Raw genomic sequence first — 16,105 nt, 5'->3', positions numbered from 1 at the left:
TCCGATTCCCTAATGTGGCTGTGCCAGACGAACTTGATCTTACCACAATATCACCCTGTATTTGTTCACACTGGAGCCTGCAAGGCCTCTCCGGTACTATGTAAGCCACATTGAGTCTACAAATAGGTGGGAAAATGTGGGATACAAATGTAACAAATAAATAAATAAATAAAGCAAAGGGTAGGGTTAAATGGTCATTTCTCTCAATGGAGGCGGGTGAATAGTGGAGTGCCACAGGGATCTGTACTGGGACAGGTGCTATTTAACATATTTATAAATGATCTGGAAATCAGAACAAGCAAGATGATTAAATTTACAGATGACACAAAACTTCTCAAGGTTGTTAAAACACATGCAGACTGTGAAAAAATGCAGGAAGACCTTAGGAAATTGGAAGACTGGGCATCCAAATGCAGATGGATTTAATGTGGACAAATGCAACATGATGCACATTGGGAAGAAAAATCCAAATCATAGTTACCTCATGCTAGAGTCCACCTTGGAGGGTGAGCACCCAAGAAAAAGATCTAGGTGGTGTTGTAGACAACACAATGAAGTGTTCTGCCCAGTCTACAGCAGCGGCCAAAAAACCAAACAGGATTCTAGGAATTAGGAAAGGGATGCAAAATAAGACCGAGAATACTATAATGATTCTGTTTTGCTCCATGGTGCAACCTCACATGGAGTATTGCATTTAGTTCTGGTCGCCGTATCTCAAAAAAGATACAGCAGAATTAAGAAAGGTTCAAATAAGAGCGTATTTCTTTGAAGGGGTGAACACACACGTGGATATAGCCAAGCTAGTTGATAGGATTATGAACAAACATTTGACGAAGTACCTAATGAAAGACCCCTGAGAAAATTACAGAGTCATGGGATAGGAGGTAATGTCCTATTGTGGATTAAAACCAATTAAACAACAAAAGTCAGAGTACGGGTCTGTGCTGGGACTGATGCTTTTTTAAAATATTTATAAAAGATCTAGAGATGGGAATAACTAGTTAAGTAATAAATTTGCTGATGACACAAAGTTGTTCAAAATTGTTCAATTGCAAAAGGATTGTGAAAAATTGCAAGAGGACCTTATAAGACTGGGCATCCAAATGGTAGATGACATTTAATGTGAGCAAGTGCAAAATGATGCATGTGGGAAAGAGAAACCCAAACTATAGATACGTGATGCAAGCTTCCACATTAGGAGTCAATGACCAGAAAAAGGATCTAGGTGTCATTGTTGATGATATGTTGAAACCCTCTGCTCAGTGTGCAACAGCGGCTATGAAAGCAAACAGAATGTTAGGTATTATTAGGAAAGGAATGGAAAGTAGAAATGAGAATACTATAATGCCTTTGTATTACTCCATGGTGTGACCACACCTTCAATACTGTGTGCAATTCTGGTCACCGCATCTCAAAAACTATACAGTGGAATTAGAAAAGGTACGGAAGGGTGACAAAAATGATATAGGGGACGGGACAACTTCTCTATGAGGAAAAGCTGAAGTGGCGAGGGCTCTTCAGTTTGAAGAAGAGACGGCTAAGGGGAGATATGATAGAGGTCTATAAAATCCTGAGTTGTATAGAACGAGTAAAAGTGAATCCATTTTTTACTCTTTCAAAAAGTATAAAGACTAGGGGACACTCAACAAAGTTACATGGAAACACTTTTAAAACAAATAGGAGTAAATATTTTTTCACTCAACAAATAGTTAAGCTTTAAAACTCTTTTCTGGAGGATGTAGTAACAGCAGTTAGCATAACTGGGTTTAAAAAAAAGGTCTGGACAAGTTCCTGGAGGAAATGTCCATAGTCTGCTATTGAGACAGACATGAGGAAGCCACTGCTTGCACTGATATTTATTTTATTGCATTTGTATCCCACATTTTCCCACCTATTTGCGAGCTCAGTGTGGTAGCATGGAATGTTTCTTCTAATTGGGTTTCTGCCAGGTATTCGCGACCTGGATTGGCCACTGTTGGAAACAAGATACTGGGCTAGATGAACCATTGGTATGACTCAGTATGGCTATTCTCATGTTCTTAGTCAAATCTTTGAAACAGGATTCCAGAAAGTAGGGATCCTGGACAAGCCGGTGTATCATGGCTGCACTGTGGGCTGTCTGGCTGTGGGCTCGTGTAAGACATGTGACACTTACTTCCGCCTGCAGAGATTTGAGCTGAGGTATTTCTCCATCTTTGCCATCATCTTTAGCTTATATTCTCGGAATTTCTGACTGCGTATCTCACTCAGCAGGTGCCTGTTAGATAAAAAAAATGAAACTGAAATCAATTGTTTGTTAAAGAAAGTATGTATACAGTTCAAATATTCAAAAGCCATGTAATGCAGTGATATCTATCCAAGAAAAATTTTTTATTTCATGTTTCAGGACAGTATATGAGAAAATAGAATTTTCTTCACTAATCTGTCCAAAGAACTCTGGAAAAAGGCATGTCATGAATGACAATTACGTCAAGCAGAAAGGAATTGGATACAAACTTCTGCAAATTCCTCCCTTACAAACTATAAATCAATGGCCTAATCTTATAAAAAGGCTATTCTTGCAACCAAACAGTCTTATTATTCTACTAAACTTTTCAAGGCTCCTAACATCACTATTCTATACTGCACCCTCAAGATACTGACTACTTAAGTTGGAGCAGTTTTTTACTAGGGATTTAACCTCAACTTGTACATCATCATGCAACCTAAGCTTAACATTTGGTGTTACGTTTACGTGATCGTTAATCATCATAAATTCAATTTTCATCAGATTCAACAATTTGTTATCCTTTGCCCATTTTCCAACCTGAGTCATAAATCTTGTAATCACAGATTCAGTGTACATTTGATAAATTACTCCCAATTCATCAAAAACCTCACCTAGAGATAACATATACAAATTAAACAGAAGAGCAGAAAGTGCTGATCCTTGTGGCACCCCCACTGCCACACAACGCTGAGAAACCTGATCTTTCACCTTGACTGTATCATTCAATTGTTAAGAAAGAAAGCAAACCATTCAAACCACTCCTTTCACACCTAACTTCCTTAACTTTCTCAACAACAAATCAATATTTACTGTGTCGAAAGCAGAAGATACATCCATAAAGATCAACCAAAACACTTTCTTTTCATTTATACCTCTCCTAATCTCATCTACAGTAGAGAGTAATAGTTTCAATACCATGGCCCTTCTGAAAACCAAACTGATAAGAATTCAATCCAGTCACAGACTCAACAAATTCTTCCAACTGCCTCAACACAACATTTTCAATCACTTTTCCACTCATAGGCAAAACTAAGATGGGCCTACAATTAGAAGCTTGTGTAGAATCTAACCCAGCAGATTTTAACAAAGGTTTCACTGTTGCTATTTTTAAAACTAATGGGGAAACCCATTCCCTCAAAGAAGTATTATTAATATTGGTCAAAGATGGTTCTACTGCATCAGCTACTACCAGTGCTTTTTCTGTAGAAAAAAAGGTGCCTGTATTCATTGTGGGCGGAGTCACCACATAAGACCCCACCCCTATTATAGCCACACCCACATTAGCCACACCCCTTATACCAGCCATAGCACATATAAATAGACATCATTGAAAATACACTAGCACTAGTAAAAAAAGGCCCATTTCTGAAGGCAAGGAAACGGGCCCTAGGCAGGCAATTCCTCCCCCCCCCCCCGCGCTACGGCCCCCTCGCCCCCCCTTCGGCGAACCTGTCGCCCCCCCCCGCACCACTGAAAACCGCCCCCCCGCTGCATACTACCTGTGCTGACGGGGGACCCAAACCCCCGTCAGCCGAAGTGTTGTTATGCCCTTCGCGTTCCTTCATCTTCTCTGGAAGTTCCTCTGCGTGCATCTCACGTCAGACGCACGCAGAGGAACTTCCAGAGAAGATGAGGAAGGAACGCGAAGGGCACAACAACACTTCGGGTGTCGGGGGTTTGGATCCCCCCGTCAGCACAGGTAGTACATAACGGCGGTGGCGGGCGGTTTTCGGCGGTCCGGGGGGGGGGGACAGGTTCGCGGAGGGGGGGGGGGGTGACAGATGATTCCGAGGCAGGGGGAGGAGTAGGGAAATACTCCTCCCCTTGCCTTGGAATCAGCAGACCACCTCCAGCCTAGGGAGCTACGGTCCCAGGGACAGAACGTTGGAGGTGAGAATTATTATATAGGATAGGAGAAAAAAATAACGTGATTTGTTTTCATTATAAATAATTTCTGTAAGCTGTTGCAGCTCCAGTATACCCAGTGCAACATAAGACAGCAGATGTAAATTCTCAAATTGGGCATATTCCATACACTAAAATGAAAATAAAATGATTTTTTTCTACCTTTGTCTGGTGACTTTGTTTTTCTGATTATGATGGCTCAGTATCTGATTCTGCTGCTTTCTGTCCTCTTAACTCCGTTTCCAGGGCTTCCTTTCCATTTATTTCTTTACTTTCCGCCTTTCTTCTTAATTTCTTGCCCTACATCCGTAAGTAAAAGCTGGGTCCTCCGCAGACTTGACTGTCCAATGGATCCAGCTTCTGCCTATTTTCTACATCCATGTGCAGTTTTTCCCCTCTCTTCCTTTTCCCTCATCTCATCTCCTTCCTCGCCTCCATCCATGTCCAGCATTTCTTCTCTCTCCCTTCCCTCTCCTCCATCCACCCATGTCTAGCAGCCCTCCTCTTCCCTGCCCTCCCCTCCATCCATGTCCAGCGACCCTCTTGTCCCCCTGCCATCCACCTATGTCCAGCAACCCCCTATCCCCCCCTGCCATCCACCCATGTCCAGTGACCCTCCTGTCCCCCCTGCCATCCAGCCATGTCCAGCGACCCCCTGTCCTCCCTGCCATCCACCCATGTCCAGCGATTCTCCTCCCTCCCCTGCCCTCCCCTCTCCCATGTCCAGCGACCCCCCCGTCCCCCCTGCCATCCACCCATGTCCAGCGATTCTCCTCCCTCCCCTCTCCCATGTCCAGTGATTCTCCTCCCTCCCCTCTCCCATGGCCAGCGATTCTCCTCCCTCCCCTCTCCCATGGCCAGCGATTCTCCTCCCTCCCCTCTCCCATAGCCAGCGATTCTCCTCCCTCCCCTGCCATCCCCTCTCCCATGGCCAGCGATTCTCCTCCCTCCCCTGCCATCCCCTCTCCCATGTACAGCGATTCTCCTCCCTCCCCTCTCCCATGGCCAGCGATTCTCCTCCCTCCCCTGCCATCCCCTCTCCCATGTCCAGCGATTCTCCTCTCTCCCCTGCCCTCCCCGCTCCCATGTCAAACTTCCACTCACTCTAAAAACGAAGTCGCAGGCAGCGGTGAACTGGTGGGCGGCGCTAGTAAAAGCAGCAAGCTCGACTCCGTTGACCTTCGCTTCCCTGCTGCCCTCTCAGCGTCCTGCCCGCCCTCGTGGAAAGGAAATGACATCAGAGGAAGACGGGACGCTGAGAGGGCAGCAGGGAAGCGATGAAAAACTAATTCAAGAAAGGTTTGACCATTCTACTGGCTTCACAGATGGCGAGGACACAAAGCTACTTAAAAGACACTAGAAAGAAGGTCACGTGACGCTATGCTGAGGAGCGGACACTAGCTGCCTCGTTCCTGCTCCCTCATAGCCAAATCAGCAAAGAACACCCCGACAAAATGACAGAACTCTCCCAGAACATTGGCTTAGAGTCAATGGAGGTTGTGAGCAAATATAAAACACCACGTTTATCGATAATGGCTGCCAAAAATCTGAGAAAAGATAAAGAGAAGGGCAGATTGATGGAGGACAAGATGGCGGCTCTGGCAAGCCCAGCAGCCTCGTTAGTGGGATCCGCATGGGCTGCCGAAATAGTGGAAGAAGTAACTAATGCCATGGAGACAATCCTAAAAAAAAAGCTGGGGGCCTTGACGGCGAAATTAGAAGCCCTCCACAACAATGTAACCCAAATCGGAGAAGACATGGCGACGTATCAGCGCCGCACAAGCGAATTGGAAGACTGCATGGTGAAAGTGGAAGAGACTCAAACAAAGCTTCAAAAGATGGTGGACTCATATGCTGACAAAATTGAGGATCTGGAGAACAGATCCAGAAGAAACAATTTAAGGCTAGTGGGCATTCCCGAAAACCAAGGAGATTGCGATCTGAATCGGTACCTGGAAGCGTGGTTAACTAAAGAACTGGAACTGCCGGCGGAGCTGGGACCCTTGAGAATAGAACGGGCCCACCGCTTGGGAATAAAGCAGACGAACTCCACAAGGCCCAGAGTGGTTATCTGCAAAATTCTCAACTTCGCGCACAAAACAGCGATCTTGCAAGCGATGCGCAATGGGAAAGAATTGATTTGTGGTAATCAAAAAGTTTTATGTTTTCAAGACTATTCGGCAGGGGTGTTGGCGCAACGAAAGGTGTTCTCGCCAGTCTGTGCGAAGTTGGTGAAGCGCAAAATCAAGTTTGCGCTGATGTACCCTGCAAAACTGAGGATCACATACCAGTCATCCACAGATACTTATACCTCAGTAGAGGACGTGCAGAAATTTATACAACAACTGGATTCCAATCGCTGATCAACTGTAGCCAGAAAAAGATGGTGCAGACATAACTAATGGTTCAACAGGCAGGAGCCACAGTGAGATTTGGCTCGGTATTCGTGACTTTGAACATGTGTTTAATATAAGCATATAGAACAGTTTAGTTTGTTTGACGATGAGTCTCAATAAGAACAAGGTGTCATAAAGAGACTGATGTTAAGAAAGGCTGTTCATCCTCTTATAAAGGTTTTATAAACCATGCAAGGTGGCTGTAAAGTGGCATGGATGATCATATAAGCATAAGTGGGGATGCTTTTGGAGCAGTGAAGGTGTAAGATGGGGGGGAATGTTTTATATGAGGGGAGGAGAGAACGGATAAATAACGGAGAAAAAAAAAGGGGTATTCATAATGTTTAAAGGCTGACCTAGTAAAAAGGTTTGGAATGGGGGAGAGGCGTCAAAAGTGACTTGATCTCGAGGGAGGGATCTTCGGGGAAGAAAGGGGTTTTTTTGGTAAGGTGGGAATGGGGAGGCTAGGGAGGAGAAGTCAAGGGGCAGGGGGGGTTCAGGGAGGGAAAGTTGATAGATGGGCATTAGATAACAGGAAATGGGCTACACTACAGTGGTTAATTAAGCAATATGCTGTGTGTGTTTGGAATGGATGTACTGGATCATACAGGGAGGGTCAGAGGCTGGGCTGGCTCCCCTTAGACATTATACCAAGTAATTGGTGGATAGTAAGTACAAAATACAGGCAATATGATTAAGATAGTCACTTGGAATGTGGGGGGCATCCACTCCCCCATAAAAAGATCCAAAATATTGCATTATTTACAGCGCATTAAAGCTGATATAGTATTCTTACAAGAAACGCATTTGTCGGAGAGTGAACATGCAAAATTAGTGAGGTGGTGGGTGGGGGAATGTGTGGCATCAGCGTCAGTGGGTCGTAAAGGCGGAGTAGCAATTTTAATCCGCAAAGGGGTGGCACTGCAACTCACCAATATCATGAAAGATCCTGGACGCTTTATTTTCTGTAAAGTGATAGTAGCTAGGCAACAGGTGCTTTTAGGAAGTATATATGCCCCTAATCAACTTGATCTCAAATTTTATAAGAAACTAGTAACAATTCTAACTAAAATAGAATCTATGCCCTTGGTGCTTGGGGGAGACTTTAATATGACTTGGGATTCTCAGCTGGACAGATCCAATCCCCCGCAGGGACATGGGCCAAAGAAGGGAAGGGGTTTGCCAGACTTCTGCTCACTACTTGATCTTATAGATGTGTGGTGGGTCCTGCACCCCTTAGACAAGGAATATATACATCAATCCAGAGCACACGGCACTCATTCCAGGATCAATTATTTGTTGATCTCGCGTGAGATGTTTTCGGACATTGGAGGAGCTGAAATTGGCCCCTGCGTGATCTCAGACCACGCAGCAGTCTGGATGACGTGGAAACTGGGGAGAAGGGAGGGGGCGGAGAAGGGCTGGTCCTTCCCTAGCTATCTATATAAAGATGGGAATTTCGAAAAAGTGGGGGGAATACTCATATAATAATGAAGGGATGACCGACAACGTAACATTATTCTAGGAAGCTGCAAAGGCTGTACTCCGGGGGGACATTATAAGCTATGTTAGTCACAAAAAAAAAAAGCCAGGGACAGGGAAATTTTACGCTTAGAGAAACAATTGCTGGGTTTACAGAAGCAATTTGGGAGGAGGCCATCTCACAAAGTCAGACAAGACATAACTGCCGTTCAGACAACTTTGAACTCCTTACTACATGACCGGGCAGTTAAATCGCAAGCTTATTATAAATTTCATCTTTACAAACATGGAAATAAAGGAGGCAGGATGTTGGCAAGGTTAATTGCAGCCAAGAGTACTTCCAGACATATTTTAACGGTTAGAGATGAAGGGGGGAAATTACTCCATACAGATAAGGAGATAAGAGATGTTTTTCAGAGATTCTTTCAACAACTGTATGCAGGGCCGTGCCAATGCGGTAAGCGGGGTAAGCAAGGCAGGGGAGCGCCTGCCTTCGAGGGGCGCTGCTGCCCTGCAGTCCCTGTCTTTCGCTCACTTGCAAAATCTTTTACCTGGAGTTCCGATTCTCCTATCTCCCCTGCCCTCCTTTTCATGGTAAACCCGGAAGGCAGGCTCTTCAAGTTATTTGAGAGAATACAACCAGATAGCGAATGCTACATACCTGTAGAAGGTATTCTCCGAGGACAGCAGGCTGATTGTTCTCACTGATGGGTTGACGTCCTCGGCAGCCCCCTCCATCGGAAAGTTTACTAGCAAAGGCCTTTGCTAGTCCTCGCGCGCCCATGCGCACCGCGCATGCGCGGCCGTCTTCCCGCCCGAAACCGGCTCGAGCCGGCCAGTCCAGTATGTAGCAAAACAATACACTTCAAGGGAAGACTCAACTCCAAAGGGGAGGCGGGCGGGTTTGTGAGAACAATCAGCCTGCTGTCCTCGGAGAATACCTTCTACAGGTATATAGCATTCGCTTTCTCCGAGGACAAGCAGGCTGCTTGTTCTCACTGATGGGGTATCCCTAGCCCCCAGGCTCACTCAAAACAACAACCATGGTCAATTGGGCCTCGCAACGGCGAGGACATAACTGAGATTGACCTAAAAAATTTACCAACTAACTGAGAGTGCAGCCTGGAACAGAACAAACAGGGCCCTCGGGGGGTGGAGTTGGATCCTAAAGCCCAAACAGGTTCTGAAGAACTGACTGCCCGAACCGACTGTCGCGTCGGGTATCCTGCTGCAGGCAGTAATGAGATGTGAATGTGTGGACAGATGACCACGTCGCAGCTTTGCAAATTTCTTCAATGGAGGCTGACTTCAAGTGGGCTACCGACGCAGCCATGGCTCTAACATTATGAGCCGTGACATGACCCTCAAGAGCCAGCCCCGCCTGGGCGTAAGTGAAGGAAATGCAATCTGCTAGCCAATTGGATATGGTGCGTTTCCCTACAGCCACTCCCCTCCTATTGGGATCAAAAGAAACAAACAATTGGGCGGACTGTCTGTGGGGCTGTGTCCGCTCCAGGTAGAAGGCCAATGCTCTCTTGCAGTCCAATGTGTGCAGCTGACGTTCAGCAGGGCAGGAATGAGGACGGGGAAAGAATGTTGGCAAGACAATTGACTGGTTCAGATGGAACTCCGACACGACCTTTGACAAGAACTTAGGGTGAGTGCGGAGGACTACTCTGTTATGATGAAATTTGGTGTAAGGGGCCTGGGCTACCAGGGCCTGAAGCTCACTGACTCTACGAGCTGAAGTAACTGCCACCAAGAAAATGACCTTCAAGGTCAAGTACTTCAGATGGCAGGAATTCAGTGGCTCAAAAGGAGGTTTCATCAGCTGGGTGAGAACGACATTGAGATCCCATGACACTGTAGGAGGCTTGACAGGGGGCTTTGACAAAAGCAAACCTCTCATGAAGCGAACAACTAAAGGCTGTCCTGAGATCGGCTTACCTTCCACACGGTAATGGTATGCACTGATTGCACTAAGGTGAACTCTTACAGAGTTGGTCTTGAGGCCAGACTCAGACAAGTGCATTCAAGCAGGGTCTGTGTAGGACAAGAGCGAGGATCTAGGGCCTTGCTGTCACACCAGACGGCAAACCTCCTCCAATGGAAGAAGTAACTTCTCTTAGTGGAGTCTTTCCTGGAAGCAAGCAAGATGCGGGAGACACCCTCTGACAGACCCAAAGAGGCAAAGTCTACGCTCTCAACATCCAGGCCGTGAGAGCCAGGGACCGGAGGTTGGGATGCAGAAGCGCCCCCTCGTCCTGTGTGATGAGGGTCGGAAAACACTCCAATCTCCACGGTTCTTCGGAGGATAACTCCAGAAGAAGGGGGAACCAGATCTGACGCGGCCAAAAAGGAGCAATCAGAATCATGGTGCCTCGGTCTTGCTTGAGTTTCAAAAAAGTCTTCCCCACCAGAGGGATGGGAGGATAAGCATACAGCAGGCCCTCCCCCCAATCCAGGAGGAAGGCATCCGATGCTAGTCTGCCGGAGGCCTGAAGCCTGGAACAGAACTGAGGGACTTTGTGGTTCGCTCGAGATGCGAAGAGATCCACCAAGGGGGTGCCCCATGCCTGGAAGATCTGTCGCACTACCCTGGAACTGAGCGACCACTCGTGAGGTTGCATAATCCTGCTCAACCTGTCGGCCAGACTGTTGTTTACGCCTGCCAGATATGTGGCTTGGAGCACCATGCCGAGACGGCGAGCCCAGAGCCACATGCTGACGGCTTCCTGACACAGGGGGCGAGATCCGGTGCCCCCCTGCTTGTTGACATAGTACATGGCAACCTGGTTGTCTGTCTGAATTTGGATAATTTGGTGGGACAGCCGATCTCTGAAAGCCTTCAGAGCGTTCCAGATCGCTCGCAACTCCAGAAGATTGATCTGTAGATCGCGTTCTTGGAGGGACCAACTTCCTTGGGTGTGAAGCCCATCGACATGAGCTCCCCATCCCAGGAGAGACGCATCCATGGTCAGCACTTTTTGCGGCTGAGGAATTTGGAAGGGACGTCCCAGAGTCAAATTGGAGCAAATCGTCCACCAATACAGGGATTTGAGAAAACTCGTGGACAGGTGGATCACGTCCTCTAGTCCCCCGGCGGCCTGATACCACTGGGAGGCTAGGGTCCATTGAGCCGATCGCATGTGAAGGCGGGCCATGGGAGTCACATGAACTGTGGAGGCCATGTGGCCCAGCAATCTCAACATCTGCCGAGCTGTGATCTGCTGGGACGCACGCACCCGCGAGACGAGGGACAACAAGTTGTTGGCTCTCGCCTCTGGGAGATAGGCGCGAGCAGTCCGAGAATCCAGCAGGGCTCCTATGAATTCGAGTTTCTGCACTGGGAGAAGATGGGACTTTGGGTAATTTATCACAAACCCCAGTAGCTCCAGGAGGCGAATAGTCATCTGCATGGACTGCAGGGCTCCTGCCTCGGATGTGTTCTTCACCAGCCAATCGTCGAGATATGGGAACACGTGCACCCCCAGCCTGCGAAGTGCCGCTGCTACCACAGCTAGGCACTTTGTGAACACCCTGGGCGCAGAGGCGAGCCCAAAGGGTAGCACACAGTACTGGAAGTGGCGTGTGCCCAACTGAAATCGCAGATACTGTCTGTGAGCTGGCAGTATCGGGATGTGTGTGTAGGCATCCTTCAAGTCCAGAGAGCATAGCCAATCGTTTTGCTGAATCATGGGGAGAAGGGTGCCCAGGGAAAGCATCCTGAACTTTTCTTTTACGAGATATTTGTTCAGGGCCCTTAGGTCTAGGATGGGACGCATCCCCCCTGTTTTCTTTTCCACAAGGAAGTACCTGGAATAGAATCCCAGCCCTTCTTGCCCGGATGGCACAGGCTCGACCGCATTGGCGCTGAGAAGGGTGGAGAGTTCCTCTGCAAGTACCTGCTTGTGCTGGAAGCTGTAAGACTGAGCTCCCGGTGGACAATTTGGAGGTTTTGAGGCCAAATTGAGGGTGTATCCTTGCCGGACTATTTGGAGAACCCACTGATCGGAGGTTATGAGAGGCCACCTTTGGTGAAAAGCTTTCAACCTCCCCCCGACCGGCAGGTCGCCCGGCACTGACACTTGGATGTCGGCTATGCTCTGCTGGAGCCAGTCAAAAGCTCGCCCCTTGCTTTTGCTGGGGAGCCGCGGGGCCTTGCTGAGGCGCACGCTGCTGACGAGAGCGAGCGCGCTGGGGCTTAGCCTGGGCCGCAGGCTGTCGGGAAGGAGGATTGTACCTACGCTTACCAGAAGCATAGGGACCAGTCTTCCTTCCCCCGAAAAATCTTCTACCTGTAGAGGTAGAGGCTGAAGGCTGCCGGCGGGAGAACTTGTCGAATGCGGTGTCCCGCTGGTGGAGAGACTCTACCACCTGCTCGACTTTTTCTCCAAAAATGTTGTCCGCACGGCAAGGCGAGTCCGCAATCCGCTGCTGGAGTCTATTCTCCAGGTCGGCGGCACGCAGCCATGAGAGCCTGCGCATCACCACACCTTGAGCAGCGGCCCTGGACGCAACATCAAAAGTGTCATAAACTCCTCTGGCCAGGAATTTTCTGCACGCCTTCAGCTGCCTGACCACCTCCTGAAAAGGCTTGGCTTGCTCAGGGGGAAGAGCATCAACCAAGCCCGCCAACTGCCGCACATTGTTCCGCATGTGTATGCTCGTGTAGAGCTGGTAAGACTGGATCTTGGCCACGAGCATAGAAGAATGGTAGGCCTTCCTCCCAAAGGAGTCTAAGGTTCTAGGGTCTTTGCCCGGGGGCGCCGAAGCATGCTCCCTAGAACTCTTAGCCTTCTTTAGGGCCAAATCCACAACTCCAGAGTCATGAGGCAACTGGGTGCGCATCAGCTCTGGGTCCCCATGGATCCGGTACTGGGACTCGATCTTCTTGGGAATGTGGGGATTACTTAGTGGCTTGGTCCAGTTCGCAAGCAATGTCTTTTTCAGGACATGGTGCAAGGGAACAGTGGACGCTTCCTTAGGTGGAGAAGGATAGTCCAGGAGCTCAAACATTTCAGCCCTGGGCTCGTCCTCCACAACCACCGGGAAGGGGATGGCCGTAGACATCTCCCGGACAAAGGAAGCAAAAGACAGACTCTCGGGAGGAGAAAGCTGTCTTTCAGGAGAGGGAGTAGGATCAGAAGGAAGACCCTCAGACTCCTCGTCAGAGAAATATCTGGGGTCCTCCTCTTCCTCCCACGAGGCCTCACCCTCGGTGTCAGACACAAGTTCACGGACCTGTGTCTGCAACCTCGCCCTGCTCGACTCGGTGGAACCCCGTCCACGGTGGGGGCGTCGAGAGGTAGACTCCCTCGCCCGCATCGGCGAAGCTCCCTCCGCCAACGTAGTCGGGGAGCCTTCCTGGGAGGTGGCCGCGGTCGGCACCGCACGCGGTACCGACGTCGGGGACCTCAACCTGGGCGATGGGCCAGCCGGCGCCACGCTCGACGGTACCAGAGGCGCAAGCACCGCCGGTACCGGAGGGGTAGGGCGCAACAGCTCTCCCAGAATCTCTGGGAGAACGGCCCGGAGGCTCTCGTTTAGAGCGGCTGCAGAGAAAGGCTGAGAGGTCGATGCAGGCGTCGACGTCAGAACCTGTTCCGGGCGAGAAGGCTGTTCCGGGCTGTCCAGAGTGGAGCGCATCGACACCTCCTGAACAGAGGGTGAGCGGTCCTCTCGGTGCCGATGCCTGCTGGGTGCCGAATCCCTCGGCGACCCAGAGCTCTCGGTGCCGACGCGGGGAGGAGACCGGTGTCGATGCTTCTTCGACTTCTTCCGAAGCATGTCACCGGAGCTCCCCGGCACCGACGAGGAGGACGTAGAATCCATCCGTCGCTTCCTCGGGGCCGAGACCGAAGAGGGTCGATCCCGGGGGGGCTGTACCGCAGGAGCCCTCAGGGTAGGAGGAGACCCACCCGAAGGCTCACCGCCACCAGCAGGGGAATGGACAGCCCTCACCTGCACTCCTGACGATGCACCTCCGTCCGACGACATCAGCAGACGAAGTCTCGGTACCACCGACGTCGATACAGTCGCCCGATGCCTCGGCGCCGATGCAGAGGTCCGATGCCTCGATGCAGTCGATGGAGCGGCAGCCAAGGAAGATGGTCCGGACGCTGACGACGTCGATGCACTCGATGCCTCCGGTGCCGATGCCGACGAAGAGCCCGAGAACAAAACGTTCCACTGGGCTAATCTCGCTACCTGAGTCCGCCTTTGTAACAGGGAACACAGACTGCAGTTCTGAGGGCGGTGCTGGGCCCCTAGACACTGAAGACACGCAGAGTGCCTATCAGTGAGCGAGATTACCCGGGCGCACTGGGTGCACTTCTTGAAGCCGCTGGAAGGCTTCGATGTCATGGGCGGAAAAATCACGCCGGCGAAATCAAAAGCCGAAATGGCGAAAATTGAAGCACCAAAATTTAGAGGGAGAAAAATCTCGACCGAGGCCAAAAGAGGCCTACCCCGACAACGAAAGAAAACTTACGGGGCAAAAACTAAGAAATACGGGAAGGGCAGAAAACCCGAAAGGGTCTTCCGGAATACTACCGGAGCGCTTCCCGAACTTTTCTCAAGGAAAAAAGGACAAAAACACGTCGAAAAGGACGCGCGAGGTCGACTCTCTGGGGCACGAACGGCGTAACACGACCGTACCGAGTGCGGACGAAAGAAGACTGGCCGGCTCGAGCCGGTTTCGGGCGGGAAGACGGCCGCGCATGCGCGGTGCGCATGGGCGCGCGAGGACTAGCAAAGGCCTTTGCTAGTAAACTTTCCGATGGAGGGGGCTGCCGAGGACGTCAACCCATCAGTGAGAACAAGCAGCCTGCTTGTCCTCGGAGAATGCTATATATGCTTTGGTTTGGCGGTAACTCCTCACTCAGGGTGAGCTTCAGAGCTTGAACAGCATTCAAATTAAAGAGAACCTGAAATTTGAAAAGTGCTAAAAATAAGTTTTAAAAGTATTTGCATTAAATCTAATTGCAGAATTCAGGTGCTGGGAGTCTGTACTTGGTTGTCATATGCTCAGATTTGTTTAAATCATATGCAAATTTGTCCATTTTTGGGAGGTTCTCATTTGCATATTTATGGATAAAAATGATGGAATGTTTACAGCCTTAATGTTAGGTTATGGCTCTGATCAAAACAAAGGGTTTATCTAGTGTTTTTGACTAAAAATTCCCAGTGGCTGTGTGTTAATCTGCATTCAAATAGAGCTCTCTGATTGGATAATCAGCTTCTGTTAGAAATCTGCAGGGAAGGGAACAGAGTGAGACAGCAACTGACTGTTGGTTTGGCCAAGAGAGACATACAGCTGTGAGTTCCTGTGTGTGTTGACTGACATTATAAAAGAGTGCCTGATTATGTGGTAAATGAGAAAATATGAATGAAAAGAGGTTGGTGGAGATTGAAGTTTGAGTCTAATGAGAAAAGGATCTGAATATTTCAGGATTACTTGAAGTTTATGAAGAATAGAAAAGGGTGAATTTCAGTTTAAGAGTGTTTAAATCCTATAAGCTATATAAAGGCTAGGTAGATTTAAGTGACTGTAAGCAAGGAAACCTTAATATTTGATCTGAAATAAATATTTGATCTGAGATAGTTGATCAGAGATAAATGTTTGATCTGAATTATATCCTTTTGGTGCAAAAAAGAATCTTTGGAAACTAAGAGGACTTTGCTCACAATTTGAATTAGCATTCCTATTTTTGAGTTGGAAATCTTTGAAGTGTTATGAAAATACATTTTGCTTTAATGAAATTGCTAAACTTTAGAGTCAGAGACTTATCAATGAGGGATACATACAGTGCTATTTTTTCCTGAGGTCTGGCTTACTTGCCTGCTCCCTTCTGTTCCTGCTCTGCTAGATGGAGGGGGGGGGGGGGGGGGGCGCCAACTGATAGTCTGCAGGGGGGCACCAGAGACCCTAGGCACGGCCCTGACTGTATGGCTCGGGAGAAGAGAGAGGCCTTAGCGGAGAACTTTACTTGGGAAATATCCCAATCCCTAACATCCAACCAAAAGAAAGCAAGTTCTTGAATGCTCCTAT

The 16,105-nt window shown here is 48.8% G+C and overlaps 1 protein-coding gene across 1 annotated transcript in view; it reads right to left on the bottom strand.

Annotated features, from left to right (window-relative positions):
- The window catches only part of WRN (WRN RecQ like helicase), a 442,993-nt gene that overhangs the window by 213,236 nt on the left and 213,652 nt on the right, over positions 1 to 16,105 (bottom strand). Inside the window, 1 exon segment of the mRNA XM_030194495.1 lies at positions 2,156 to 2,257. Coding sequence (XP_030050355.1) covers positions 2,156 to 2,257 — 102 coding nt within the window.

This window comes from Microcaecilia unicolor, chromosome 2, assembly GCF_901765095.1.
Source record: "Microcaecilia unicolor chromosome 2, aMicUni1.1, whole genome shotgun sequence".
NCBI classification, from domain to species: domain Eukaryota; kingdom Metazoa; phylum Chordata; class Amphibia; order Gymnophiona; family Siphonopidae; genus Microcaecilia; species Microcaecilia unicolor.
This window is presented reverse-complemented; position numbering and strand designations above follow the sequence as displayed.